The sequence below is a fragment of the Lissotriton helveticus genome, chromosome 2_1 (assembly GCF_964261635.1).
Source record: "Lissotriton helveticus chromosome 2_1, aLisHel1.1, whole genome shotgun sequence".
In the NCBI taxonomy this organism is placed as follows: domain Eukaryota; kingdom Metazoa; phylum Chordata; class Amphibia; order Caudata; family Salamandridae; genus Lissotriton; species Lissotriton helveticus.
In genome coordinates this window covers 460,221,611-460,249,286 of record NC_136059.1, presented here as the reverse complement: position 1 = coordinate 460,249,286, position 27,676 = coordinate 460,221,611, and the positions used below count along the sequence as shown (strand labels likewise).

The window sequence follows — 27,676 nt, the reverse complement described above, 5'->3', positions numbered from 1 at the left end:
AGATATGGCAGGTGTGCGCGCTGAAATGGTTTTATGGCTGGTTGGGCCTAGATGCTATCTTGCTCGGCCACTGGGAGGGAACTGACCTAACGAGTTCGGCCTGGGGCAATGGTTCTAACTTGTACTGGGGTCAGGGAGAAGTCGATTAAGGAGTATGTGTCCTTGTGGAATCAAATTCAACTGGATTGAGGCCTATGTAAAGGGCAACATGTAGCAAAGGGTTTAGAATGTAAATGACGATTTCGAGGTGAAATTGTCACTCGAATACGCCGAAAATACATGTACTTGATGTACTCGTCATTCTCGGTCTTTTGATACCAAATTCGTCCTATTCCGACGAAGTTTTTATTCTCGAGTCCAGTACTAGAATATGAATCCAGATTTTTCAGAACCACAGTACTCCATTCTAGTCCAGATGGCCCCTGGGGGATAGTTTGAAACCTCACTCCCTTGCATCCAAACAAAACTGTTTTCCATGTTCGCCAAGTCAGTTGGTTGCTCAGTTTAATTTGATCCTGGAAGCCGCATTCCAAAGGATCTTGGAGCTGAAGAGTGAGAGCTCCCCAGTTCAGTGGTACTTTTGAGCATAGGCGGCTGGTGACATTTGAAAGTGGTGGGGCGGACACTGATAATCAAACTGCACTGTAGCGAGCGAGCGAGTGTAGCGTGCGAGCCCGAACCCCCTAGGGAGGGGGCTTTTTTCATAATTTTTTCAAAATTTTGAAAAAATAGTGGAAAAATTGTGCATTTTCAAGCAAATTTGAGAAAGCAGGAAGGTTAATAAAGCAATTGTGAAAGTGCAGGTATTACATTATTAAAGAGCTGTCATATAACATAGGTAGCTGCTTATTCTGTATAACCACAGAGCTTCATAACAGACTTCATCAGGTACATGTTCTTTGCAGCAGGCACATTAACCTTCTGTGCTACCTTTCCATGAGTCAAAACTTCTATTAGAAAAACTCTGATCTCTCTCTAGGAAAAACATTAACAATATCCTTGGTGCCTTCTCCCTCCGCACCTTCAGACCTTACGTGTACCACAGGATAAAAGGTCCATTCACAGGGTGAGGAGCAGGAGCTATTATCACACAGTGAGTGTGCAAACAAGTTCTCCAAGCTTCCAGGTGCTAGCCTGAGGTCACCATGTGTCTAATAAAACGACAGCCCAGGAGTGGCAAGGGCCGGGCAGGGGATCAAAGAGCAAGTTAGGGATGAGTAGCAGCTTTCTCCCGTGGCGATACGAATGGCGTGCTTTTATTGTACATGTTGTCTATTATTGATGCAATTTTATAAAGCGCCTGCACTGCACGAAAGCGTTAGAGAGCTTTACAAAGGAAGCAGCGAGTCACATACATGGAAGTCATGAAACCCAACAGATGCACCACGTCAGCCTGTCTGCGCACAGGAAGATTATGAATGTATACCGAGGGAGCCCTGGCATGGGAATGTTATAAACCCTTCTTGAGGGAGCTCTGGCATGGGAATATTATAAACATATCCTCGGCGGCCCAGGCATGGGAATATTGCAAACCCCTCTCGAGGGTGCCTTGGCGTGGGAATGTTTTTAAGGTGTCCCGATGGAGGCCTGGCATGGGAGTATTATAAAAAATGTCCTGCGGGAGCACTGGCTTGGGAATGTTACAAACCCTTCCCGAGGCAACCCTGGCGCAGGATTATAATCACAGCCTGAGGTGAGGAGTCCCCGACACACATGATGGTCTACTGACATGAGTTGACTTTTCACCACTACAAAACTTCGTATTTACTGTACAGTTAGGAGGACTAGTGTCAATATTGGATGTAAATGAAAAAGTGGCGAAAACAGGTATTGTTGAGGAAGCAGTGGCAGTTTACAGAACAGGTTATTTCTTGGCCTTAGTGCAGCACTAATCCATCCTCCGCCCCCATGTGCCCTTTACAATAATCACTGCAAGCACTGGCCCCAAAATGTCCCACTGTCACAGCCATGTTGGAAATGGCGCTTTCCCAGCCCGATCAGCCTTTCAGGGGCTGTCCGAGCTCTGGATACTTTTCAAAGGCAATAACCTGAAAAATAATAAATCGCCCAGAATATATTGGGTCTGCCGTAAGAGAGGAGCCGTCAGGTCGTCAGGTCGGAGGAGCCCTGCTCTATCCAGCCCACACAGCCAAAGGTCAGATGGCCCAAAACAGGAAATACGGCTTGCTCCGCGCGGAGGCAGTCTTAGCTGTGTCACTGTGTACAATATAATAGCCTCTGAGCTCGGCATCCTGATATGAAATACAAGTAATAAATAAAAATACATAAGTACGGTTACTTACATTGCAAATGCAAGATGATAATAAAGTTACGAGTCGACCAATTAGGATGACGCTCGCATCAATGAGGGTGAGTGTGTGCGAGACAGCACAGACAGACTCAGAGCATAGGAAATTGCAATGCTGACGTGACGTTCAACACATTCACAGTGGGTGTGCAAATAATTCACTTTGAAGGGGGGTGACGCGCAATGCCAATGCTGCAGTAGTATAACAGCAGTGTCGGATTGGTCAACATTTACGCGGTAACTCGCACGTCAGTCCAGTAAACTTAAAGCAGGTCCAAGCAGGCGGTCCTAGGCTGCACATACAACACGACTCACACACTGGTCACAACGAGGTCGGAGAAGATCAAAATGCTGGCTCTCGACTAGGCGCTTTGCCAAGCCTACATACCCACGGTGCTCACAGTGCACAGCTGTTAGCTAGAACCACCAGTCACAGTGCGCGTGACACTGGTTCTAGCTAACAGCTGTGCACTGTGAGCACCGTGGGTATGTAGGCTTGGCAAAGCGCCTAGTCGAGAGCCAGCATTTTTATCTCAATCCATTAACGAACGTCAGGTCAGTGATGTCCATTTGAGAGTCCAAAGATGGCTAAAACCCAGACTGTGGCTTCCAACCCAAGCACGATGTCATTGAGATGTCATCAATGCTGTGTCAGTGAGTTCATGAGCAGCGCCCAGTGCATGAATTATGTTGTGGTCAGCTTACCATAACTAGGGATTGCCAGCGAGTTTTAGACTTACATTGTAGCTATAACTAAGACACTGAAAGTGTAGTTTTTAAAAGTAATATAGATGAATTCGTAGGAAAACATTTGAGATTATAAATTAGCGTTGATGGGAGGTTAATAGTACACAGAACACAAATCAACAAATGATAGAAAATGCACCAATTAAAGTAGTATGTTCACCGTAAATTCCGCCAAAGCCATCTTTATAACATACCATCTTTATAACATCATCCATTATTGTTTACATACAATATTACGTTGTCTCAACGGCACCATCAGTAAAATTATGATAGTTTTACAAATAGACTCAAACTTCGAACATGTAACGCAAACTGAACTCTTGCAGTGTTATATAATGCTTACTGAATAACCTAAGAGAAAACATTTATATAGTGCTAATTGCGCTTCTGCTGTTTCTAAGTGCTATAAATAACAGATGATAGTCACTGCCGGGCAATTCATGCTGCGCAGTTTTCCCACCTCAGAATGATGTCGAGTCTGCCGTGCCTTGTTGGGATCAGATTCATGAGGGGTGTTAAGAACAATGTTCTACCTTAAGACTGACTCTCTCTACTCTCTCACACACTATAACTCATCCTCGGCTCGGACCTCGACTTCACTATACTTCCAGAAGTTCTACTTTCAGCTTCACACTTACTCAGTCTCTTGTTGTTGACGGTGGCACTGGCAGCACTGGTGTGCCACGTGCTGTGACGTCCCGACTGTCCAAGAACGTAGGGAAATGGCCAATCACCGACTACATGGCTGGATATAGCCATATGTGATTGGCCATTACGGTGCGAGCAGCCAACACCCACGCACGGCACCATCCTGCTGCAGCAGCCAATCCTGGCACAGCGTGAACAGCGCCACTGCACCAGGATTGGCTTCGAGCAGGCTCCTATCTGCCCTAGATGTGACCGGGTCCTGGGTCCCAGTCTATGTATCTGAGTGCTAGGGGGGAGGGGGGAGGGACGGTCTACACTTATACGCATGCGCGAGCCAGTCAAAAAATGTACTACTCCGGGATTTAGCATGCGCAGCCAGCACCCCGCTGCCTGTCTGTGTGCGCTGCCTGCCTATCACTCTGCCGCACCCCCGCCCCCCACCGCCCACTTCGTTATAGATGCCCGATTCGGTCGGGCTTTTCCCGGGACAGGTAGCGCGCAGTGCGCTCGGCTCAGATTAAATTTCTATAAATCACTCACATTTATTTTCTAAAAGTCATTCTTCATTGCCAGTGCGGTCGTGCATGGCTAGGGGGGCAACGCCCCAATGCCCCCAATTGACGCACCGCCACTGCTTTTGAGTTGTGGTTGGCCACACGGCCTTTATGTAAAGTTCTTTGAACATAGTCTATTGGAGACCTGTACTTATTTATTTGTACTTGTAACTATGGCTTTTTGTGAATAAAGGCTTATTATTCTAAAGTAATAAAGGGTTAGCTTAAATAAGGGAAACTACAAATGTCTGTGAAAAGGAAAAGCATGGTAAACTAATGGGATGTGAATATAGAGTTGGGCCATAAAAAAAGTTTATCCTCTGAAAGCTTCAGGTTGTTATTAGTTTCAGATTTGATAATTTCAAACAGTTCATTAGTTCTGTTCTTAGGTTACATTGAGAGTTAATCCATGTTGGTTTTGCTGTAAGAATATCGATCTTCTTTTAGGTTGGGGCTGGTTAAACAATAGAGGAGTTTTGGTAATTCTCTAGTCTTTGCGCTCTTCTAAACATTTTTTTTTGTGACTGAAGCTAGATGTAAATTATGTGGAGTTGTTTGTGGTGTTAAGGGACTTCCTGGCCAGAGGGTTGAGATCATTTATTATGGCTTTGATTGAAGAATTGTATTTTTCAAAGGGGAGACTCGTGTGGTAGGAGGCTGGTGACTGGTTAAGAAGAAAGAAATTGATAAGCTCAGATTGCCTCTTTCTAGATGTCTCTAGTTTAAGCCCTCTGTATAATATCATTTGTTTTGAGCCCTACTTCCAGTAGTTTGGAAGGGCATGAAGAAGCAGATTAGAAAATTATTGGACCATTCCAAGTTGATGGTGTCGATGGTTTGGAAACAATCTTGCTCGGTAATAATGATGTTGTAGATGGAGCCACTATCATGTTAATTTTTAACACTTGAAGGAGTTTATTGGCTTGGCTGAAAGGAACCAGTTCAGAAGTGGTGGACGATTTAGTATACTTCATTCGAAAGTCTAATAAAAAGGGAATTATTGAAGCAGAGAAGGAGGCTGTACGTGATAAATTCATCATATATATTGGGCAACAGTACCTTCTTAGCCAAATAATTTTAGTAGAAAAGCATGATCTTTTCTTAACTGTATTTTGAATGCTATTTTGTCTGGTTCTCATATCTGCAAGTTTTGCAAATGCTGCTTTCTGTTAGTAAGAACTGGACCTCCTTTCAAAGACATTGTGAAGGTTGGAACCTGTTGTATAGGGTCTTTCTGGTCGGTGTGCAAGCTCTGTTACTAGACACCAATTCACAAATATTGCAACCTAAGTTCATGTACCCTCTTACCCTTAGTAACATTACAGTATTGACCCATTGCCTTTTTACTACAGTCTCTAATAAGAGGGGCCCTTTTCTTATATCTTTCATAATTTGACACAATTATTTTCAACAACATGTGAGCGAACTCTTAACCATCAGCATCAGCCGTAAAAGTGTGCATTCAGTTAATGATGACGTAAATTGGGTTCTTGGGGTGCTTTTGCCTCCAACACCATCTTAATATTGCATTATTGACAGTTGTAACATGGCCATGTGATGTGGACACATAAGTGGCAGGAAAAATATCCTCTTTGGCAAATAGTTAAATTAAACATTTTCATGCGATACCTAATATTCTGTATTGTTGCATCCTTTCTGTCTGGCTAGCGAGAGAGCAATGTTTGATGTTGTAAGTGAGATCGAGTGCCAGACTAATGCAATCCTATGTAGTATTGAATTAATCCGGACAGTGCATTAAAATGTCTAGCTTAAAGTATTGTTTGCTACAGAACATTGCAAGTGGAGAAGCGTGGCTCAGTGGTTAGAGGCGGCAGACCCGGAAGCTGAGATCGGCCGTGGACCAGGGTTCGATTCCCCGCCTCGGCGGGTCTCGGGCTTAAAAATGACACGGACTCGACAATTCTCGCTCCGGTGCCTGGTCGACTCACGGGGTCACACTCTGCGACTCTGGGCAATAGCTTGCTTAATCTCCACTACGGCCCCTCGCGGCGGGATGCCTGGCTTTCACCTTGTGGATACCCTGCCGGGGTATCTCACAGGGGAATACCAGGACGGGTTCCCTAAGCAAGCGCCTTGATGCCTTCGGGTGATACGTGCGCTATATAAGTTGCAATACATTGCAATACATGACCGGCTATGAGGCAACTTTAACTTTGTGTCCTATGCTTTCTGTATGCTCAGATCATTTTAGATGCATGCTCAATTTCTCTGCTTTCCCTCTGTGTAGTTGTACCTCTGCTAAATGTCTTCCTGGTCTAATAAGTCAAATTGTGATTTTCATCTACTTCAGCAGGAGCCGAGACCAGAAATATTGTCAAAGCAAAACGTTGACAAATTTGAATATATTTTGCTTTTTAAAGATATGATGTAAAAAAAAAATGGCTTATAGTAGACACGTTATTCTGAATTATGGTGTATTGATTAACATCTCTATAAGGCCAAGCCTCTTTTCCTTAAATTTTTTCAATTTACAGTTTTCCCATGATCAGATTTTGCACAGAGAGCGTCGTTTTAAACAAAATACTGCAGCCCATTTATTTATCTTGTGAGCATGCTATTCAGCTGCCTAATGGGAGCATTTAGGTTGGTTTAGCAATGGCCCCTAGAGATAATGTTGTCTTTGCCTGCCATTAGGGTGACTGGGGCATCGTGGACTACCTTGGATTCCCGATTGGTGCGTACTAAGGCTCCGGGTAATAGAATATCCAGGTAAGGAACTCTCCGATAACGCATGCAACACTTTGTTCCCCAACTTTGATTTATCCTCAGAAGTCTAAGGAAATACATTTTAACGTTAAAGGAAATTAGCTACGAGAATCATGTCATCACATTCCAAAGCTAATTACCTCTTTTACCCTGGGAGACTCCAAGAAAAGTAGTATCCTGAAGATTTTTAAGGAAATCCTGGCATATGCATGCTTCCTCTTTAATTTTCTTTCTTAAGTTAATTTATTTTGGATTTTAGTCATGGTCTATGGGTTGAACGATACCAATCTTATAAATTTTCAATCCTTTTATAATTAAATTACAGTAAAAGCACAATGGGAACAAAGCATCATAACTCGAAAAAAAGAGGCGAAATCTATCAGCCAAGCATATTCAGAAAATAGAGGCTGTAAATAATGCATGCAAACAGTCATTGAATAGCTAAACAAAAAGTTTGAAGAATGTACATTTAACATTACTCTTCATTTTCATCAAGAAATGCAAAGTTAGAAGCTAGAATAAAAAGAAACGTTAATCCAGAGGTATCACAAAGAGGAGGTCAAAATGGGGAACACCACACACAAGCAAGGTGACTGTGATGTGATGTTTATGGGCTGCATCATGAAGAGGCAACATCCTTGCAAAAAAAGTAAAAGATAACTAATGTAGTTAGAGGTAAAAGAAATCCGAGCGAACAAAACACATTTTTTGCAAAAGCCGAAACAAAATATCACAAAGATTAGATGCATAAAAAAGCTACGTGACTCCCTCTCGAACCTTATCATGGTGGCAAGAAGGGAGAAAGGAATCGCAGGAAAACACCTGCCTGTTTTTCATATTTTTACTTAAGTTTTGTTTTGTGCGTATTACAGAAGAAAAGGGTAGCCGTTTGTACTGTATAGGTTGCGCCTCATGGGCTGGTTGAAGGAAATACCTGTGCAGTGTTTTCTTTAATTTTTAGGTGTATTTTTTAAATGTCGAGGAAGTCCTTGTCTTCTAGAGTGCCTTCATGTCAAGGGATAAATTAATATTGCACACGTTTTTAGGTCTCGCCTAGACAAAAGCAAAAGCGAAGCTTTTGCTGTCTAGTGCGAGACAACTTATGTAGTTAATTTTGGGGGAATGTGGACAGCAGACTGTCACGAGCTTTTTCTGGCAGAGATTTGACCTCGTGGGCGCGCACGCCCAGTACGGCGCCGTGCATGTCCCCTGCCACAGATTCCCTGAACACACACATGCACACGCAGGCAGGAAGGCACACACACGCGCGCACCCCCCTACTTCCCCCCACTCACCGCCCCCCCGCCGCACACACACAGGAGCGCACCTACACACACACACATACAGAGCCCCCCGCCGCCGCATACATCGAAGCGCCCGCCGCCGCCGCATACATAGAAGAGCCCCCCCCCCCCCCGCCGCCGCATACATACAAGGCCCCCCCCAAGCCGCCGCATACATACAAGCCCCCCCCCACCCCCCCAAGCCCCACTTACCGTCATTCTAAAGTCTTGCAGCCTCCGCGGGGCTCTCCCTCGGGCATGGGAGCCCCGCGTCACCAGCACTGCTTCTCTCTGTGGGCGCGTGCCGGGCTTCCAAAGACGGAAGTCCCGCCCCATGGAAGGTATCGGTTTCGCTGTCGGAGCTGGTTTTGCTGGTTAACTTATGTGTGCCCTGTGGTGTCGTTCATGGAAGGATCGGGCACTGGCCTAAAATAATAAGATGTATTTAACAATAGTGGAAAATCAGAATGCAGTTCAATCCTTAATGTATTTATATATGGACCTTCTGTGGAAATGAGCCTTTTTAGGGGCGGGTACACAGCACAATGTCCCCGGCCACTACATTTGGGAGGAGGAGCTGCTTTCGTACCCGGAGTGGATCAGCAGGAGTTACGTGGAGTTGATGAGCCTCAACGAGCACTCGCTGCAGGTGCTGTCCTGACGCAAACTGTACCTCAGCCGCGCCAAGCTCAAGGCTTCTAGCCGCACCTCGGCACTGCTCTCTGGCTTAGCCATAGTGAGTGAGGGCGGTAATGAGAAATACTGAGAGGAGGTCGCTCTTTTCCGTGTTACGGGGGAACTGATATCTTTGCTACAGTGAGTATTCACAGTGGATATGGGGATGGTAGAATGGTAAAATCCCCAAAAATAGTAGTATTTCGGTACTGAGTTTATATTGAGGCTATGATCACATCAGGCGATATGTTCCCCCAAACAGTCTGGTTTGCTGGATCCATCCGGGATCACAACACCTTATTGCGACTTCCCTTTCAGACACGGAGTTCTTACAACATTGAAGGTCCTGAGCACCTCACAAGTTTTAAGTGCTGAGTCCTGAACCTGTGACAGAACCAATTAATGATTTGGCTACGCTTCTTCCCTCCTGGGTCTTCCCCCACATCCTCACTGTAAAACCCTATGCACTCTTAATGGCCCTAATTCTGTCAAGATGTAGTGGTGCTATTCTGAAATGGAAGTACGGCTGGAGTCTGGTATTTTATCTCCCTAAAGAGTAGGCTAGAGTAAAGGTGGCACCATCAAAATATGGCTGGAATGAGATTTATGCATGCTGTACTCCCTTAAATGGGTCATCTAGGAGTCGGAGAGAAAACAGTTCTCGGTACCCAGCCCGTATCTCTAAAAACTGCAATTGCAGGCATTCTGGAAGGTTGCTTTGATTATTGACGTCAGTTATAGGGTTTTGAAATGTATTGTGACATCGTTCACTGGATAGGTTCTTTAATCTGCCCCCTTAAACCTCCTCTTTCTTCTGTCTGTGCCCTTTTGAAGCAAATAACTTTTGACAAGCTCTTGTTGGAATCTGTATCCTGCACTCAATTCTAGCGCACTGCTTGAATAACAAGCATTTGCAATGCAATAGGTCTTGCAGCTACACAAGTTTAAGCTTATGGCAATGTAAATGACAATGTATTTTATTTATGTTTTTAAAACGAAACAAAAATAAAAGTCATTGTTATTTGCAATGTCAATAGCTCAAACTCGCATAAATGCGAGACCTATTGCATTGCAAATGCTTGTTTATTTAGTACAGGGCTTTTTAAAAGTGGATAACTACACTGCTAGAGGATAACTTGGAGAAAAAATGGCATTCAGGGAGGATATTGTCTAGTGCGTTGCAAGACAGCAGTCTATACGTGTATAGGAGTGAAAATGTAACCTAAAATGTTCTTCGAATATTGGAGTTAAGACTCAAGATTTTTTTAATGATAAACTTAATAAACCATGTGTGTATTTAATGTGGTAGGAAAAAAGCGAATATGTGTAATAAACCATGGAGTACTGCGCAGATTACATCCTCCTTCCAGCTGTTTGCGTTTAATCGTGCTTCGTTTCAGCTCTTGACTTGCTTGATGCATGGCCTCTACCTCAGCTTTCTACATGTGCTTTCTAGTGGGCCTGGTTTATGTTCTGCTTTCCAGGTTTTCTTGACCTACAAATACACTGAAATGGAGCAGTGTGTAATATCCTGAGGGCGACGTCAATGTTTCTATTGACATTTCTGCTGGGGAAGTAAACAGCTCTTTATGTAGTGGATCCCAGTGAGTGCATTGATTGCAGGATCTATATCAACAATGTGATGTAAGTACCATGATATATTTTAGTAATATATTACAAATAAACGGAGTTTGATCTCCATGCCCTCTTTGCAGCGGGCACTGTGGGATCTTCAGCGAAGCTTCATGTTACAAGGACTTTCATTTAATTTGATAACTTTATTTCGGTCCTTGACCTTGAAAGTGCAGATAAAATACAAGGACTTTCACATCTTGTTGGTTTCCATGAGGTGAGCGGTCGTGGATCAACTCTGCGCTTGCCTTGTGCGAACACAGTGCTTCTGATCTTCACCCTCTTAATGCAAACTGGTGTGAAGAAGCCAAGAGAAGATCGCAAAGGTTTACAAACGTAGTAAACAAGGAGTTCCTTAAAAATGAGTGAACTGTTCTCTATGATAAGACCAGGCGCTGTTGCATAATGAAGGATTTTACCACCCTTCAGATGCGGCAGATACCTTTGTTGTAAACCATCCCATGCAGCATTGATTGTTCTCTAAAATAACATTTCATCTAATTTTCCACTTCAATATTCATGAAAGGGTACTTTACCCATCGTGCAGCTTTGATGATGTATTCAAACGTATACCGGCAGAGATTGCAATTGCAAGAGCCCCTCGTAAATGTAATGTAGTCATTAGTGGCTAGGTACCGCCTGACTGCAACTCTTCAACATGCATCCTCTCCAGTCATGAGGCAGAAAGAATGTGTCTTAGGAAAAAACTAAAACCAGGGCTTAGTCCCGGTTATTAATACTCTTGGGAGTTTGTCGACCAGTCTGTTTGGTTAGATTTTATTTGATGCATCTTCGGGTCAAGGCCAGAGGCGTCTCCTCCGCAATGGGGGAGGAGCGCCACCCCATGGCTTGGAGCTATCAGCTGAAAAATAAAAAGATATTCGATCATCATTTTATTTTTTAGCAGCTGGCTCAGCCAGCGTGTGTCGAGAGGGGCGGGGCTGGGGCCATGGGAGGAGGGAGGAGGGAGGAGAATGTTTTTTTTGCACTTCTGAGCGTGCATGTGTGTTTGGCCAGCCGTCTCAGGCCGGCCAAACACACTTGCACACTTACGTTTCTCTAACCCAGCTGTATTAAATAGCTGGATTGGAGAAACAGCACAGACTCTATGTGTCTGAGCGGAGTGTCAATCCAGCCTGCTCAGGCCAATCCCGGCGCTGCTCTTGAGAGCAGCGGGGAGATAGCACAGGGAGTCTCTGATGGTGTCCCAGTGTCTGCTGGGACCAAGAAGAACACCAAGGCACAACGTGGCAAGCGGCCGGCAGCTTCAGGTAGCGCATTCCTTTAAAAAATATATATATATTCACTAAAAAAAACATAGGTTTCAGGCCTTATATAGTTAGGAATTAGCATTTAAAAAACCTTTGAAATTCAATCAAAAAAACATAGGTTTCAGGCCTTATATAGTTAGGAATTAGCATTTAAAAAACCTTTGAAATTCAATCAGAAAACTATAAGTTTTAGGGGTGTTATAGTTAGCTGGGCATTTCACTCATAGAAAACCATTGAAATTGCTTCTATATAGTTAGTTGTACTAACTATATTTCGCGCACCCGCAATCCACTGCTGATGATGTCACATATTACATCATTCATGATATGGTCAGTGACATCACTGATGACATCTCAAATGACATCACTGATGACATCATTGATGACATCATCCAGTGAATGTGGTTTGCTTCGTTATTTAAATATGCATTATATATATAGCAATTTGCATTGAAGAATGAGTGGATATATAAACTAAAATTTGGATGGAGGATTTAGTAGCAGTGTAATTGACTGTTTACTTTAACAATTTATAGCGTCTCACTAAATATACTGGATAGTGACTAAACTGTGTGAATATCTGTATCACTGTCAGTTGTTGTATAAACTGTTTCTCCAGTTGGGTACTAGCTATGTGAAAGTCTATATTAGTTATTGATTAGTTAACTGAGTATTTGTATGGGAGAGTGAATGTGTGTGTGGTTCGGTGGGGGGTGTGTGACTGCCCAAAAATGTGTAAATAGTTTATTCAGTAGATATATGACGTTAAAACTACATATTCTAACAGTTGTTTGGGTGAGTGAATATCTTTATGGGTGTGGTGATGAGCAAATATATTTCTCAATGATACATGTCCAACAAACTAGAAAAATAAAAGGCAGTGTATGTTTCAGTTGTTGTATATAAATAGGTATACATAAGACTCAATGATTGTGTGAGTGACTATATTGATAACTGTATACTTGTAATAATGATTTTATAACATACTAAGTATGACTTACTATCTAAATAAATAGATGAAGTGGTGTTTGTATAACTGTGTAGCTAAGTAAGTATGTAAGTATGATTCATTGTTTACATAAGTGAGTAGCATAACTTCATATGTGAATAGGTTCTGTGCTGGTGTGTAAGGTCGATATAGGTGTATAAGTATTTTTGATAGTATTCTATTGTTCATTGACAGCATGTATGAGTGAATCTACAGGTAAGTGATTAGATGTGTGTATACATCTAGGAATCTCTTAGTGGGTTTTTAGATACTTGTATTGCTGTGTCAATGGATTCAAATATGATACTCTGTATTTTACAAAGAGTGATGAAAGATTTTACTAGTGTATGAAAAGGTGTATGTGATTGTCACGTGGATGATGTCATCAGTGATGTCATTTGAGATGTCATCAGTGATGTCACTGGCCATGTCATGAATGATGTAATATGTGACATCATCAGCAGTGGATTGTGGGTGCGCGAAATATAGTTAGTGCAACTAACTATATAGAAGCAATTTCAATGGTTTTCTATGAGTGAAATGCCCAGCTAACTATAACACCCCTAAAACTTAGTTTTTTGATTGAATTTCAAAGGTTTTTTAAATGCTAATTCCTAACTATATAAGGCCTGAAACCTATGGTTCTTTCAGTGAATTTGTAAGGTTTTTTAAACGCTAATTTCTAACTATATCTGCTCTGAAACATATGGTTTTTTCAGTGAATTTCAAAAGTTTTTAACATGCTCATTATTGTATCAATTTTTTTATTTCATATATATTTATTTTTCACAAACTGCCTTTGTATATTATAATGGATTGACTGTACCCAGTAATATGCAGTGGCACAACGACTTTTTATGATTTGCTTAAAGTTAAACAGTATAGTCTACAACTTCAACCAACAAATAGCAGTCATAGTTGTTATTTACCTTTTTTTGTGATTTTTTTAGCGTGCGCGCACCCGCAATTTGTTTTTTTAAAACAAAAAAAATGTTGGGGCCTTCAGGGGTTCTTCAGGGACCCCCTGCCCGAAGTCTGTGATGTCATTTTGGCAGCCAGGCGTCCCTCCACCAAAACGGTATACGCCTGCAGGTGGAACTGATTTGTGGCATGGTTCGCAGCGAAGGCTGTGGATCCCCTTCTTGCCCCTCTTTCTGAGGTTCTTCTGTTCCTTCCCTTCTTGGCCCAGCAGGGCTCTGCTCTGGGCACTATCAAAGGTTATATTTCAGCCGTGTCTGCCTTTCTGCGGCTTCCAGATCAGCCTTCTCTTTTTAAGTCCCCAGTTGTTCACTATTTTCTTAAAGGCATTTCGCATACGTTTCCACCCGTGCCCTTCATAATGCCTCAGTGGGACTTGAATCTTGTCTCGACTTTTCTGATGTGCGCTCCCTTCGAGCCCCTTCATAACTGTCCTTTGCGCCTTCTCACTCTTAAGACAGCTTTCCTGGTTGCTATCACCTCTGCCAGAAGAGTGAGTGAGCTCCAGGCCCTTTCTTCCAAACCTCCTTTCCTTTCTGTTCATCCTGACAAGGTGGTTTTAAGGACCCGTACTTCGTTTCTGCCAAAGGTTGTCACGCCCTTCCACATCGGGCAGAACATCACTTTCCGCCTCCGCATCCTTCCAGGGAAGAGGAGAGGCTCCACCTCCTGGACCCAAAACGTGCACTCGCATTCTATCTGCAGCATACACAGCAGTTACGGGTGGATGTTCAGCTTTTTGTTGGCTACCTGGACGCCAAAAAAAGGTCAGGCTGTGCACAAATGGACCATTTCCCGGTGAGTCATTCTGTGCATCAAAGTATGTTACTCCTTGGCCAAGAAGGAGCCTCCTGTGGGGCTGCGTGCCCATTCGACCAGGACAACTACAGCCACTACTGCCTTGGGATGTGGCGTTCCCTTGCAGGACATTCGTCAGGCAGCTACGTGGGCCTCGCCGCACATGTTTACAAAACACTACTGCCTTGACAGTCCTATCCGGAGAGACAGCTTCTTTGGCAGTTCGGTGCTCCGTGACTTTCTGGTGTAATCTTGTTTGCAGACCCACCACCGGAGTTGGTATTGCTGGGGTATCTATTCTAAGGTAAGGAATCTATCACTAACGTGTCTCTTTCAAATGCACAAGTTACTACTTGTGTAACAATATATCTGTAAGAGACATTAGTTAGTAATAGATTCCTTACCGCCCCATCCATCCTCCGCGTTCTGCGAACCGGTTGCTAGGGTTAAGGTCATCCCCTTTTATGGCCCTAGTTTTATGCACCAATGGTCAGTATCTTGCATGGCTCTGCGTTTCGGCGCGGAAAGTCGTGTCCAGAACTGACGTCAGCGCGCATGGGTGGCGCCTAAGTAGTCTTCGTGACGTCATCTTGGCATTCACTACGCCAGTGATGGACGCGGAGCCACACGACGCCACCTACCGACGCGCAGGGGTACTGCTAAGCACCTGGGGAATATTCTAAGGTAAGGAATCTATCACTAACTAATGTATCTTGCAGTTATATCGTTACACAAGTAGTAACTTGTGCATCAAGGTTATTCTCTGCAGCTCGCATTAGTCTTCCCCTTTAAATCTTTCCCCATTGAATAAGTAGACTGTACGACTTCCATCTGTCTTGGTATTCCCTTGAGTGAAGCAGTTGATTTCATTGGCAATGTCTGGTTTCTGTTTAATTCAAGAGGGGACACCACTTCCTGTTAAAGTGTATTGTTGCCCCTCTCGTTAATTTTCTGGTTCGCAGCGTTTTGCACATCATTGTCAGCCGTATTAAGTCCCATTTTCTTTTTTTTCTTTAATTGTTTTAAAGTAGAATATTCTTTGAAAGAACATATGTGCATACCAGTTTATGGTTTCTTTGGTGTTGGAATTGTGTGTTTCTGGTCATAGTGAGCTATTCGAAGCACAACTATTCTCGAGACTCATTCTTTTTCATTTGGAGTAAAAAAAAAATTCAATGATGTTCCATGCACCACCATTTGGATAGCAGAATTATGCACAGTATGTAATTTCTGTAAAAAAAAAAACAGGTAAGTAACCTTGATTTTTCTGAAAAAGTTCTTTATTAATTTGCAAAATGTTAATTTGCTAACATTCTGTGCATTGCTTTTCCTGTTTTTAGGGCGAAGGGAGGAGATTATGAATGCAAAGCTGCTACAAATAACACTTGTACAATCCCAAATGAAAAACTTCAGTTCTATGTCAACACAGAAATGTGGGTGGAAGTTGAGAATGCCCTTGGGAAGGTGGATTCTGATCACTTGATACTGGACCCTATAACTATAGGTAACGTAACTGATTCCATTAAAAGGTATTATAAGTCTTTAATACAGTAGACACTTCTTTTGTTTCTTCACTGGATTTTCATATACAATCAGTAGGACGCAATAAAATCCCCATTAATGTACTTGGGATTTTTTTTTATTGAAATAGTATAATTTTAATTATGCTCACACTAGTCACAAAACTGTATATCTTCTCTGTGTTATAAAAATAATGAGTTTGGCAACACTTTGTTTATATTTTTACTACAGGAGGCATGCAGAGCTTATACGTAGGAGTTCATTGAACTAATTCACATACACACTTATTACGTCGTGTTTCTGCACAAACAGTCCCATTATGTTCTCTGTCAGAAGGGGGCCTATATATTGTTTATATTGGGGCAGAAAAGACCTTCACATGGTAATGGACGTTCACCCCTCCCCTGAGTGCTCCAACTGTACTGATGTCTGGATCCCTAGTGTTGATTTTTGTTGTTGTAGGGAAACACAGATAATGCATGTGTACCATGGCATAGGCCTGTCTCACGGATTGAGATCTTGTTAGACTGGAAAGGGTACCCAGAGCGCTACCCTCTAAGTGGTGGAAGGCTACTGTCTTCACCAGGAGCTTAGCAGCGCGGCACGTTGGTGGCAGCATACTGTATAGTGATCAGTAGAAGTGAGCAGGTAAACTTTAACTTGTGTCACTCAAGTGAGATCTACCGGCTCACTTACAGACGGTTCTACTGCTGAATGCTTAACTCACCCCTTGGCCTTCATTGGGCTGATGTGGAGTGCTACACAGCGTACAACTGGTGTACCTGCGCTGGATGTGTGTGCCAGTGAGTGATACAATACACGTAGGATGTAGTTCTGTGCAGTGTGTGCATAGTAAGTGCATGTGCTGGACGTTGGTGTGCCAGAGTGGTACAATACATGAAGGGTATAGTGCTGTGCAGTGCTTGCATGGTAAATGTATGTGCTGGATATATGTTTGCCTGCGAGTGTTACCATACATGAAGGATACAGTGCTGTGCACTGTGTGTGTATATTAAGTGCATGTACTGTGCGAATGTGTGCATGTGAATGGCACAATCCACAGCAGACTGGGTTCAGGTAGAGGAATCCCCATAAATATTTGTGTATTGCTGCTTTCCTTTAAGCTGGATATGACACACTGGAGAAAAGAGAGCCAGGCATCCTCTCCCAACCCAACCATACACTTCAAAGGGTGCTCTTTGATTCAGAGAGAGGGCTCAAAAAGAAAGGGTCTAGGCACATCTCAGAAGGATATGGAACTGATAAGAGAATCACAAAGAGTAATGCTGAGGCCCTGGTCTAACCTTTTGATACACATCACTGCGACTGACATCCAGCTGTGAACTGTAGTCACTCACATATCCTGTGTTGTAAGGCCATCCGATTTGGAGCCGCATCTGCTGTGACAGACTGCTTTCAACAGAAAGAGAGGGCATGGGAGTGGGCGCTTCAAAAAGACGCAGACCGCCAACATAAACGTCAAAGACTCAGACTCTAAATCAAATCTGGTATCTGGAAATGGACTACAAGAAGAAGCGCTTGCGACACCAACATTTGTCAACTGGGCTGTGTGAGGAGGGAAAGTTCTGCAAGACTTTTTTCTCTGACCAGGACTCTGGGTGCCAGGGCCTGCTAGTCTCCATGCTGGGTGAGGGGACATCACTCAGGAGAATCCAAGACCACCTGCCCTGGAGTGCCATTGCCTGCCTGCAGAGACCAGTTTGCCCTGCGAAGAAGAGATTGTTGGAGGTATTGAGGGCCTGGAGAGCTCTGTTGAGTAGACTCCCTTTTTAGGTCTCGCTGTCCAGCGAAAGACCTATTGCTGCCGGCTTGCCGGGAATGTGAGACAGGGGATGTGCACGCGCAAGCCCTCGGCGATTTCACCTCGTGGGCGCGCACGCCCTGCGCCGTGCACATCTCCTGTTGCACATTCCCGGCAAGTGACTAACACATACACACACCTAGCCACACTACGCATGCACACACATACACATACACATACACAGGCACACACACATACACGTGTTACCATCCTTGTGGGGACTATGTGTGAATACCTGCCTTATGGGGACTTACCTTTCCCAATGTTTTTAAAACACACAACTAACAGAAAAATGTTAAGAAAAAATTCATGATACAGGATCCTGCTTCAAATTTGCAAATATATTGTTATTTAATCGTGCGCACAGCACCATCCTTGTGGGGACTTGAACACGTGCTACCATCCTTGTGGGGACCTAGTCCATAACACTATTTGTGATTGAATACAGTCGAAGGCACATGGCTAAATGCTTATTTTAGCAACAATATACACAAACAACATTATAATATATTCATATATGAATTGCTGCATATATAATAGGGGTATACATTAAAGGCAGATTATCTTAATGCGCCAGAAAATACCATATCATGCTTAACGAAAGAAACTTTAAGCTGCATTTAACCTATTTATTAGTGCTTAAAATCTTAGGAGATAAGGGAACTAACACATAAAGAAATTAACATATGGAACAAAGGAATATGGTCAAGTGGAATCCAGAGCTTGAGTCGCTGCTTACATTTTTACCAAAATTGATGTTTAACTTCCCACAGAGATACTGAAATAGTGTGTACATTCAAAGCTTGAATCCCATTATAAACGGTGTGAAGCTAATGATGTTCAAGTCCACACAGAGGTTGTGTGTAATTATAGAAATGCTCAAGTCCCCACAGAGATAGTGTGTTATCATAGAGATGTTCCAGTCCCCACAGAGATGGTGTGTTATTATAGTGATGTTCAAGTCCCCACAAAGATAGTGTGTTATTACGGTCTTGTGTAAGTCCCCACAAAGATAGTGTGTTATTATAGCGATGTTTAAGTCCACACAGAGATAGTGCATGAAGGTGATTGTGTTTAAGTCCTCATTAAAATAGGGCCCGTTTCACAATGGTAAACTTAGACAAAAAAAATCTTACTTTTGTACTTTTCAGTTTCAACAATGTAAACTTAGACCAAAGTCTAACTTTACTACTTTTCAGTATTCAAAAAGCCCCATACAGAGAATGCAAAACTGGTGATGTTCAAGCCAAAACAGAGCTTGTGTGTAATTAAATGAATGTTCAAGTCCCCACAGAGATGGTGTGTGACTATAGTATTACCACGGTCACCAAATAGAATGTGTGTGATTATAGACATGCCCAGGTCCCCACAGAGATAGTGTGTGATTATAGACATACCCAGGTCCCCACAGATATAGTGTGTGATTATAGACATGCCCAGGTCCCCACAGAGATAGTGTGTGATTATAGACATGCCTAGGTCCCCACAGAGATAGTGTGTGATTATAGACATGCCCAGGTCCCCACAGAGATAGCGTGCGATTATAGACATGCCTAGGTCCCCACAGAGATAGTGTGTGATTATAGACATGCCCAGGTCCCCACAGATATAGTGTGTGATTATAGACAGGCCCAGGTCTCCACAGAGATAGTGTGTGATTATAGACATGCCCAGGTCCCCGTAGAGATAGTGTGTGATTATAGACATGCCCAGGTCCCCACAGAGATAGTGTGTGATTATAGACATGCCCAGGTCCCCACAGAGATAGTGTGTGATTAGAGATGTTTAGGTCCCCACAGAGATAGTGTGTGATTATACACATGTCCAGGTCCCCACAGAGATAGTGTGTGAGTATAGACATGCCCAGGTCCCCACAGAGATAGTGTGTGATTATAGAGATGTCTTGGTCCCCACAGAGATGTTGTGTGACTATAGTATTACCACGGTTGCCAAAGAGAATGTGTGTGATTACAGACATGCCCAGGTCCCCACGGAGATAGCTTGTGATTAATGGGATGCACAGGGATAGCACACAGAGATAGTGCATGATTGTAGTCATGTACAAGTCCTGACAAATATATTACAGTGACGTTTAAGTCCCCACAGTGATAATGTGAGATTACCATCATATTCAAGTCTCCACAGTCATGTGTGTAATGATAGGTATGTTGAAAAATCCATACCGATCGTATTAATATAGATCGCATTAGTCAGTGCCAAAAAGGTGTTTCATGGGTGGAGTTTGGGTGTTCCCATGCATCCACCCATATTCTGGCACATTCCCAGATTTACCACGACAAGTAAACCTGGGGATGCATTAACATTAGTTTCGGCCGAAGAGAAAGGATTGGATCCATTTGAAGGCGGCTCCTTGTATCCCTGCGTAGTGAAGTCTGGCTGCGAGCGTGCAGTCTGAAATGGTTTCGAGGCTGCGGAGAGGTCCAGAAGGATGGGGGCTGCAGTGTGTGCCTGGTCGAGTAGTGTGCAGCTGTCATCAGTGGTGGCGAGGAGGGCAGTCTCGGTACTGTGGTTGTGGCGGTATCCAGACTGGGAGGCATCCAGGATGGAGTTCTCTTTGATGAAGGCGGTCAGTTGGGCATTTACGTGTCTCTCTGTGACTTTGGCCGAGAAGGGGAGGAGAGAGATTGGCAGGTAGTTTTTCAGGTCTGTTGTGTCTGCCGTCAGTTTCTTGAGGAGGAGTTTAACCTCCCCCCGCTTCCAGTCATCTGGAAAGATGCCGGACAAGAAGGAGGTGTTTACAGTCCATCCGAGTTCAGGTCAGATGGCGGCAGCGGCCCTTTGGTATATATGCGGTGAACAGGGGTCCGTAGGGTCTCCTGAGTGGGTTTTCTTCATGGTTGTGGTGATGTTTTGGACGGTGGCGGGGTTTGAGGTCCTGATGGATAGCTTATCGGCAGAGTTGGGAGGGTGGCACTTGTTCGCTGAAGTCGTCGTAAGGGACCTTGATCTTCAGGTGGATGTAGGCGCTGAGCTCATCGCAGAGTTCTTGGGAAGGTGTGATATCCGTGGCTTTGCTGGGGGGTTATGTGAACTGTTGCATGACGTTGAACAGTTCCTTGGAGTTGGTCGTGTTGGTCTGGATCTTGTCTCCTATGAACGTCCGTTTGGTGTCTATTATGCGCTGGTGGTATTCCTTCAGGGCACATCTGTAGTTGTTCCGTGCTTCCGTGGTATTCTGGTTTTGCCAAGTTTTCTCTAGGTGTCTGCAGGAGCGCCTTGCTTCTTGTAGTTCTGTGGTGAATCAGGTGCCCTTCAGAGTTCATTGTTTGCCGGGGAGGGGTGCAAGCTTGTCAGCACAGTGGGAGATCCAGTGGTGAAATTCTAAGGCTGCGGAGTTGGTGTCGGTAGTGGTGTGGGGGGGTCGTGGAGGAGGGTGGTGTTGAGGTGTTCCTCTGTGACCTTGCTCCAGTTCCTTTGTGGTGGGTGTGTTGTGGGCTTGGGTGCATTGGTGGTGCTGAAGGTGAAGTGGACGCACTGGTCGTCCGTCTAAGGGGGCCAGGTGGTGTGGCTGAAGCGGTTGTTTGTCCCTCCCGCGAATTTTGGGTCAAGGGTATTTCTGACTTTGTGAGTGGGCGTGTTGACCAGCTGCTTCAGACTGAGGTTGGGGAAGTTGTCGAGGAGAGTGGTAGGGTTGGGGTTGTCACTGATGTCGAGTTGGAAATTTAGGTCCCCGAGTAGGATGTAGTCCATGGAGGTGATGGCGTGGGGTGCAGCGAGCTAGACGATGGTAGTTGTGGAGTGGGTGTGAGGTCCTGGTGGTCTGTAGATGAGGGTGCCACGTAGTGTGGACCTGGTGCTTGTCTGGATCTGGAAGTGGAGGTGTTCTGTGTTGGAGTGGGGGTCGTTCGTGCTGGATGTGGAAAGTTGGAGGGCATTCTTGTGTGCGATGGTGAGTCCTCCTCCTGGGCGGTCCTTTCTCTGGATCTTGTAACCTTCGGGGATGGCCGTGGTGATGTCAGGGCTGGAGGTGGCGTTGGTCCAGGTTTCCGTGAAGAAGGGGACGTTGGGCGAGAGGGTGTGTATCCGGTCCCAGATCTCTATGGCGCGTCAGTGCAGGAGCACACGTTGAGGAGAATGCATGTCAGAGTTTCGGCGGTGTGTGCATCATGCAGGCCATCGGCGGTTGTGATGGTTTGGTCGGTGGTGAAGGATCTGCAGCAGAGTCAGCTCGAGAACTGTCCATGGGTGGTATGGGGCGAGGATCTTTTGCAGTTGGTGTGTCTTCCGGGGTTGAGTGCGTACAACTGAGAGACCTACACTGGCTCCCCGTCGACCTTCAAGCTCCTCACCCACGCACACAAAGCACTCCACAATGCCGGACCAGCCTACCTGAACAGCAAACTCAGCTTCTACACCTCCACTCGCCAGCTCCGCTCCGCCAGCCTCGCCGATGTCCCCCGCATCCAACGAACGACCTCCGGCGGCAGATCCTTCTCCTACCTCGCCGCCAAGACCTGGAACACCCTCCCTACCCACATACGGCAGACCCAAGACTTACTTCCCTTCAGAAGACTCCTCAAGACCTGGCTCTTCGAGCAGTAGCAGCACCCCCCAACCCTCAGCGCCTTGAGACCCTCACGGGTAAGTAGCGCGCTCTACAAGTACTATGATTGATTGATTGATTGATTTTTTACCCCATATTCTATATTCTTGCCCAATGTAATCTACATTAGTTCAGACACTTTCATCCTACGTCTGTTTAAGCTAGAACCGCTACAAAACATGCCACTCCACTCTATACCACACCACTCTGCACCACTCCTCTACACCATTCCACTCTATGCTATTTGCCTCTATGCCAATTCACTCTACACCACTCCATACTATGCCACTCCAGTCTAAGTCATTCCACTCTGTGCCACTCCACTCTACCATATTCCACTCTATGCCACTCCACTCCACTCTACTCTACTCTGTTTCAGTCTACAGCACTGCATTCTATGTAACTCCACTGTACACAACTCGACCCTGTGCCACTCCAATCTACATTATTCCACTCTATGTAACTCCACTCCAAGCCATGTCTCTCCATGCTTCGCTATACCACTTGTATGCGCCGCAACGTTGTATGCTATTCCAGTCTACACCATTCCACTCTACTCGAGTCCACTCTATGCTATTACAATGTACACCTTTCCACTTTATTACTCTCCACTGTATGCCACTTCACTGTATACCAAGTCACTATACGTGAATCCATTCTCCGCTACTCCACTGTATGGCACTACATTGTACTCCACTACACTATAGACCACTCCACTCTAGACCACTCCACACTATGCTATTCCAATCTACGCCCCTTGACTCTACGCCACTCTACTCAACTCTACTTCACTATAGGACACTCCAGTCTACCACACTCCGCTTGATTCCACTCCACTTTACAACAGGTAATGCTACGCTATTCCACGCTACACCATTCCAGTTTGCACCACTCCAGTCTATTCAACTCCACTTTATGACATTTAATTCTACAACACTCCACTCTTTGCTAATCCACACAGTGCCACTTCCTCTACAACAATAAATTCTATGCCATTCCAATGTATGCCACTCCCCTCTATACCACTCCACTCTAACTATTTGACTTACTCAACTACACTCAACCCTACTCTACTGTATGCCACTTCATTTTATGCTATTCCATTCTATGCCAATCAATTCTACGCCACTCCACTCTACGCCACTCCACTCTACGCCACTCCACTCTACGCCACTCCACTCTACGCCACTCCACTCTACGCCACTCCACTCTACGCCACTCCACTCTACGCCACTCCACTCTACGCCACTCCACTCTACGCCACTCCACTCTACGCCACTCCACTCTACGCCACTCCACTCTACGCCACTCCACTCTACGCCACTCCACTCTACGCCACTCCACTCTACGCCACTCCACTCTACGCCACTCCACTCTACGCCACTCCACTCTACGCCACTCCACTCTACGCCACTCCACTCTACGCCACTCCACTCTACGCCACTCCACTCTACGCCACTCCACTCTACGCCACTCCACTCTACGCCACTCCACTCTACGCCACTCCACTCTACGCCACTCCACTCTACGCCACTCCACTCTACGCCACTCCACTCTACGCCACTCTACTCTACGCCACTCTACGCCACTCTACTCTATGCCACTTCTACGCTCTTCCACTCTACGACACTCCACTCTATGTCACTCCTCTCAATGCTGATCTACCCTACGGTATTAGGCCCTATGCCACTCCAATATATGCCATTCTACTTTGTTACTGCACTCTGCACTATTCCAATCTATGCCACTGGAGTCTACGGCACTCCACTCTTTTGCACTTCACTGTACACCATTCGATTCTACACCACTCCACTCTAAGCTTTCCACTCTGTGCCACTCCATGACACTCCATTGTATGCCACTTTGCATTACTCTACTCTACGCCATTCCTCTTTATGCTACTCCACTCTACAATATTTGACTCTACACCACTCCATTCTATGCCACTCTACTGTACAGCACTTCACTCTACACCACTCCACTCTATGTTGTTCCTCTCTTCACCACTTCACTCAACTCTATACCTTTATAGTCTAAACCATACCAAACCACACCAAACCACACCACTCCACTCCACTCTATACCACTTCTCTCTAAGACACTACATTACGCTATTTGACTCCATGCCACTACACTCAAAGCCACTCTCCTGTAAGTCATTCCACTCCATGCCACTCAACTGTACGGCAATCCACTCTATTCTATTCCACTCAATGCCACTCCACACTATTCCACTCTGTTTTTCCATTCGACGCAACAACATTTTATGCTTTTCCACTCTACGTCATTTCACTTTACGCCACTCCACTCTATGCCTCTCAACTCTATGCCATTTTGCTGTATGCCACTCCACCCCACGCCACTCTATGCTATTACACTGTACATCACTGGACTCTATGCCATTTTATACCATTCCACTCTACTCCACTGTACGCCACTCTACTGTACGCCACTCTACTGTACGCCACTCTACTGTTCACCACTGTACTCTGTGAATCCATTCTGTGCTATTCCACTCTACTCCACTCCTCTCCGAGCCACTCCTTGCTACACAGTTCCACTCTATGCCACTCCACTCTACACCACTCCTCTCTATGCTATTCCACTCTACTACAATTGACTCTACGCTACTCTATGCCACTCCACTATATACTAGTCATCTCTACACCACTCCATACTACACTATGCCACGCCACTCTACACTATTTCAGTGTAGGTCATAGACTCTTCACCACTCCACTCTATGCCACTCCACTCTACACCACTTCATTCTATGCCACTCCACTTGATGCTGCTTCACTCTATGCTACTCACTCCACTCTATGCTTCTCTGTTGTACAATACTCCACTCCAGCCGCGGCCAGTGGAGGGAGTGACGGTGGGGCAGAGAGGCAGGTGGGAGAGGGGCAGGGTGGGGGTGCTAAAAACCAGAATATGGATAATTGGAGGTAAGTAAACAATTTAATAATTAAAACGAATTTCGTAGCACGCCATGCATCGCATTTTGTGATGCAGAGCGCGCTACGAAATTCGTTTTATTAATTACATTGTTTACTTACCTCCAATTATCCATATTCCAGTTTTTAGCACACCCCCACCCTGCCCCTCCCCTGCCCACCTCTCTGCCCCACCGTAACTCCCTCCACGGGCCGCGGCTGCTCCACTCTATGCCACTCCACCGTATGCCATTCCACTGTACACACCTCCACTCTGCACCCCTCCATCCTTACCCACTCTTCTTTACCCTACTCCATTCTACACTATTCAACTCTACCCCACTTCACTCAAGCCACGCTATGCTACTCCACTTCACACCACTCCACTCTAAACCAATCCATTGTTCTCCACACTATGCCACTCCACTTTACCCTACACAGCTCGACGACACTCCACTCTACGCCACTTCATTCTATTCCACTCTACTCTACGCCACTACCCTCTACACCACTCCAGTCCACACCACTTCACTCAATGACCCTGCACTTTACGCTGCGACAGAGTACACCAGTTCACTACCTCACTCTACTCTACCGCACTCTACTGTATGCCATACACCACTACGCCACTCCAAACCAATAAATAAGAAGCAAAACAATCATGAATTTACTTTGTGATACCTAATAAAAATAAATAAATGAATAAAACAAACATGCAAATCCAATTAAAAAAAACAAAGGTTGAATATTAGTTATAGTTAGGAAAAGATGTTTTATTATTTATATAGAAACCAAACTTAAACTACAAAAGTATGAGAAATTATACAGTTATAGTTATACCTTCAATTTCCAATTTAGCACCATCTTTAAATTACTGTAACTCACACACCTCCGCATACAGTGTTGTAAACTCACTTTACACACAGTACATGAACTATAACTCGCCCTGCCGCCATGCACAGTGGATGAAAGATGGAATTGGAAATGTGATGAGTGTTATACATGATATAATTTAAAGTATAAGTGATGTAATATTAAAACATATTAGGTGTGCATGGAGAAGGTGCAAGTTATAGTTTATGTACTGTGTTGTTAGCGAGTACACAACAATGTGTACAGAGATGCGTGAATTATAGTAATTTGAAGGCGGTGCGTAAAAAGATTGGGGGTAGCCAATTCAACATACAGTTTGTAAGAGGTTAGAACACTGGCATTGAGGACTGGTTAGCAGGCATCAGCGTACTCACAGGGGCGAATTTACAAGCCCATTGTGTTGCTGGTTCACCAGCAGCGCAATGGGCTTTTCCATATTTACAAGGGCATGTAAAGTCACAGTGCGTGACTATTCAAGGCCTTGTAAATATGTTTCCCTTTCACGCATAACTTTACGTGAAAGGGGCAATCCATGGGTGTTGCTGTGGGTGTTCCCACACAATCCATTGAACTTGACACATTCACAGATTTACATTTTGTAAACACAAATGAGTTAGAAACCTACGCCTCCCCAGAGGAGGCATAAGGAGGGGCAACAAGGAGAATCACTTTTATTTCTCCTTATTTTTAGCTCTTTCTAATCCTGCTGCATTCTGCAGCACATTTAGAAAGAGGAAAATGCCTTGAATGATTGTTTTGTGCAGGAAGGTGTCCCTTCTTGTGCAAAAACAATCATCCCCTCAGCGCAGGTACCTTTGCAAAATGATACAAGTATGTCTGCGCTGGTGCACGACTGCTGTTTGTGCGCCGGTGCAGGACAGGAATGCGCCATATCTTCAAGATATGACACATTCCTACCCTTTTATTTTGACCCACAGCAGAGCAGCAGGACGGCCTGCTGAGCTGCCCTGTCAAAATATTGTAAATGGACCCTCAGAGTTGAAAACCAACAGCATCAGTCCAAAGCTTTGGGGGTGATCATGCAAAAAGCAACATTTTCTTCCATTTAGATATTGTATTGCATTGCATCATATGGCGTGAGGGCATACCTTGCATAATAAAAGTCACAAAAGACAGCAGGAAGAGATTGGTTTGAGCAGACAATGTTTAACTGTAAGACATTTTCTGTGCAAACCTTCCTCTCACAAACAAATCATAGCTGAAATTGTGTAATGCCAAATTTTGCAAAGTTTGCATTATTTAAATATCAGGCTTTTTACCAACATAGCTTCAGTTTTGGCTAGGCCAAGAAAGATCTAAAATGTTGTAAAACTGGGGTGAACCTCCTCTT

At 44.6% G+C, this 27,676-nt stretch overlaps 1 protein-coding gene across 3 annotated transcripts in view; it reads left to right on the top strand.

Moving 5' to 3' along the window:
• The window catches only part of IL6ST (interleukin 6 cytokine family signal transducer), a 564,825-nt gene that overhangs the window by 306,552 nt on the left and 230,597 nt on the right, over positions 1–27,676 (top strand). For 2 of the 3 annotated variants that reach the window (XM_078675107.1, XM_078675106.1), the window contains 2 exons: positions 6,913–6,987; positions 15,950–16,113. In XM_078675107.1, coding sequence (XP_078531233.1) covers positions 6,913–6,987; positions 15,950–16,113 — 239 coding nt within the window. The remainder of the gene's footprint in view (positions 1–6,912; positions 6,988–15,949; positions 16,114–27,676) is intronic. The other variant, XM_078675108.1, reaches the window with a different exon arrangement.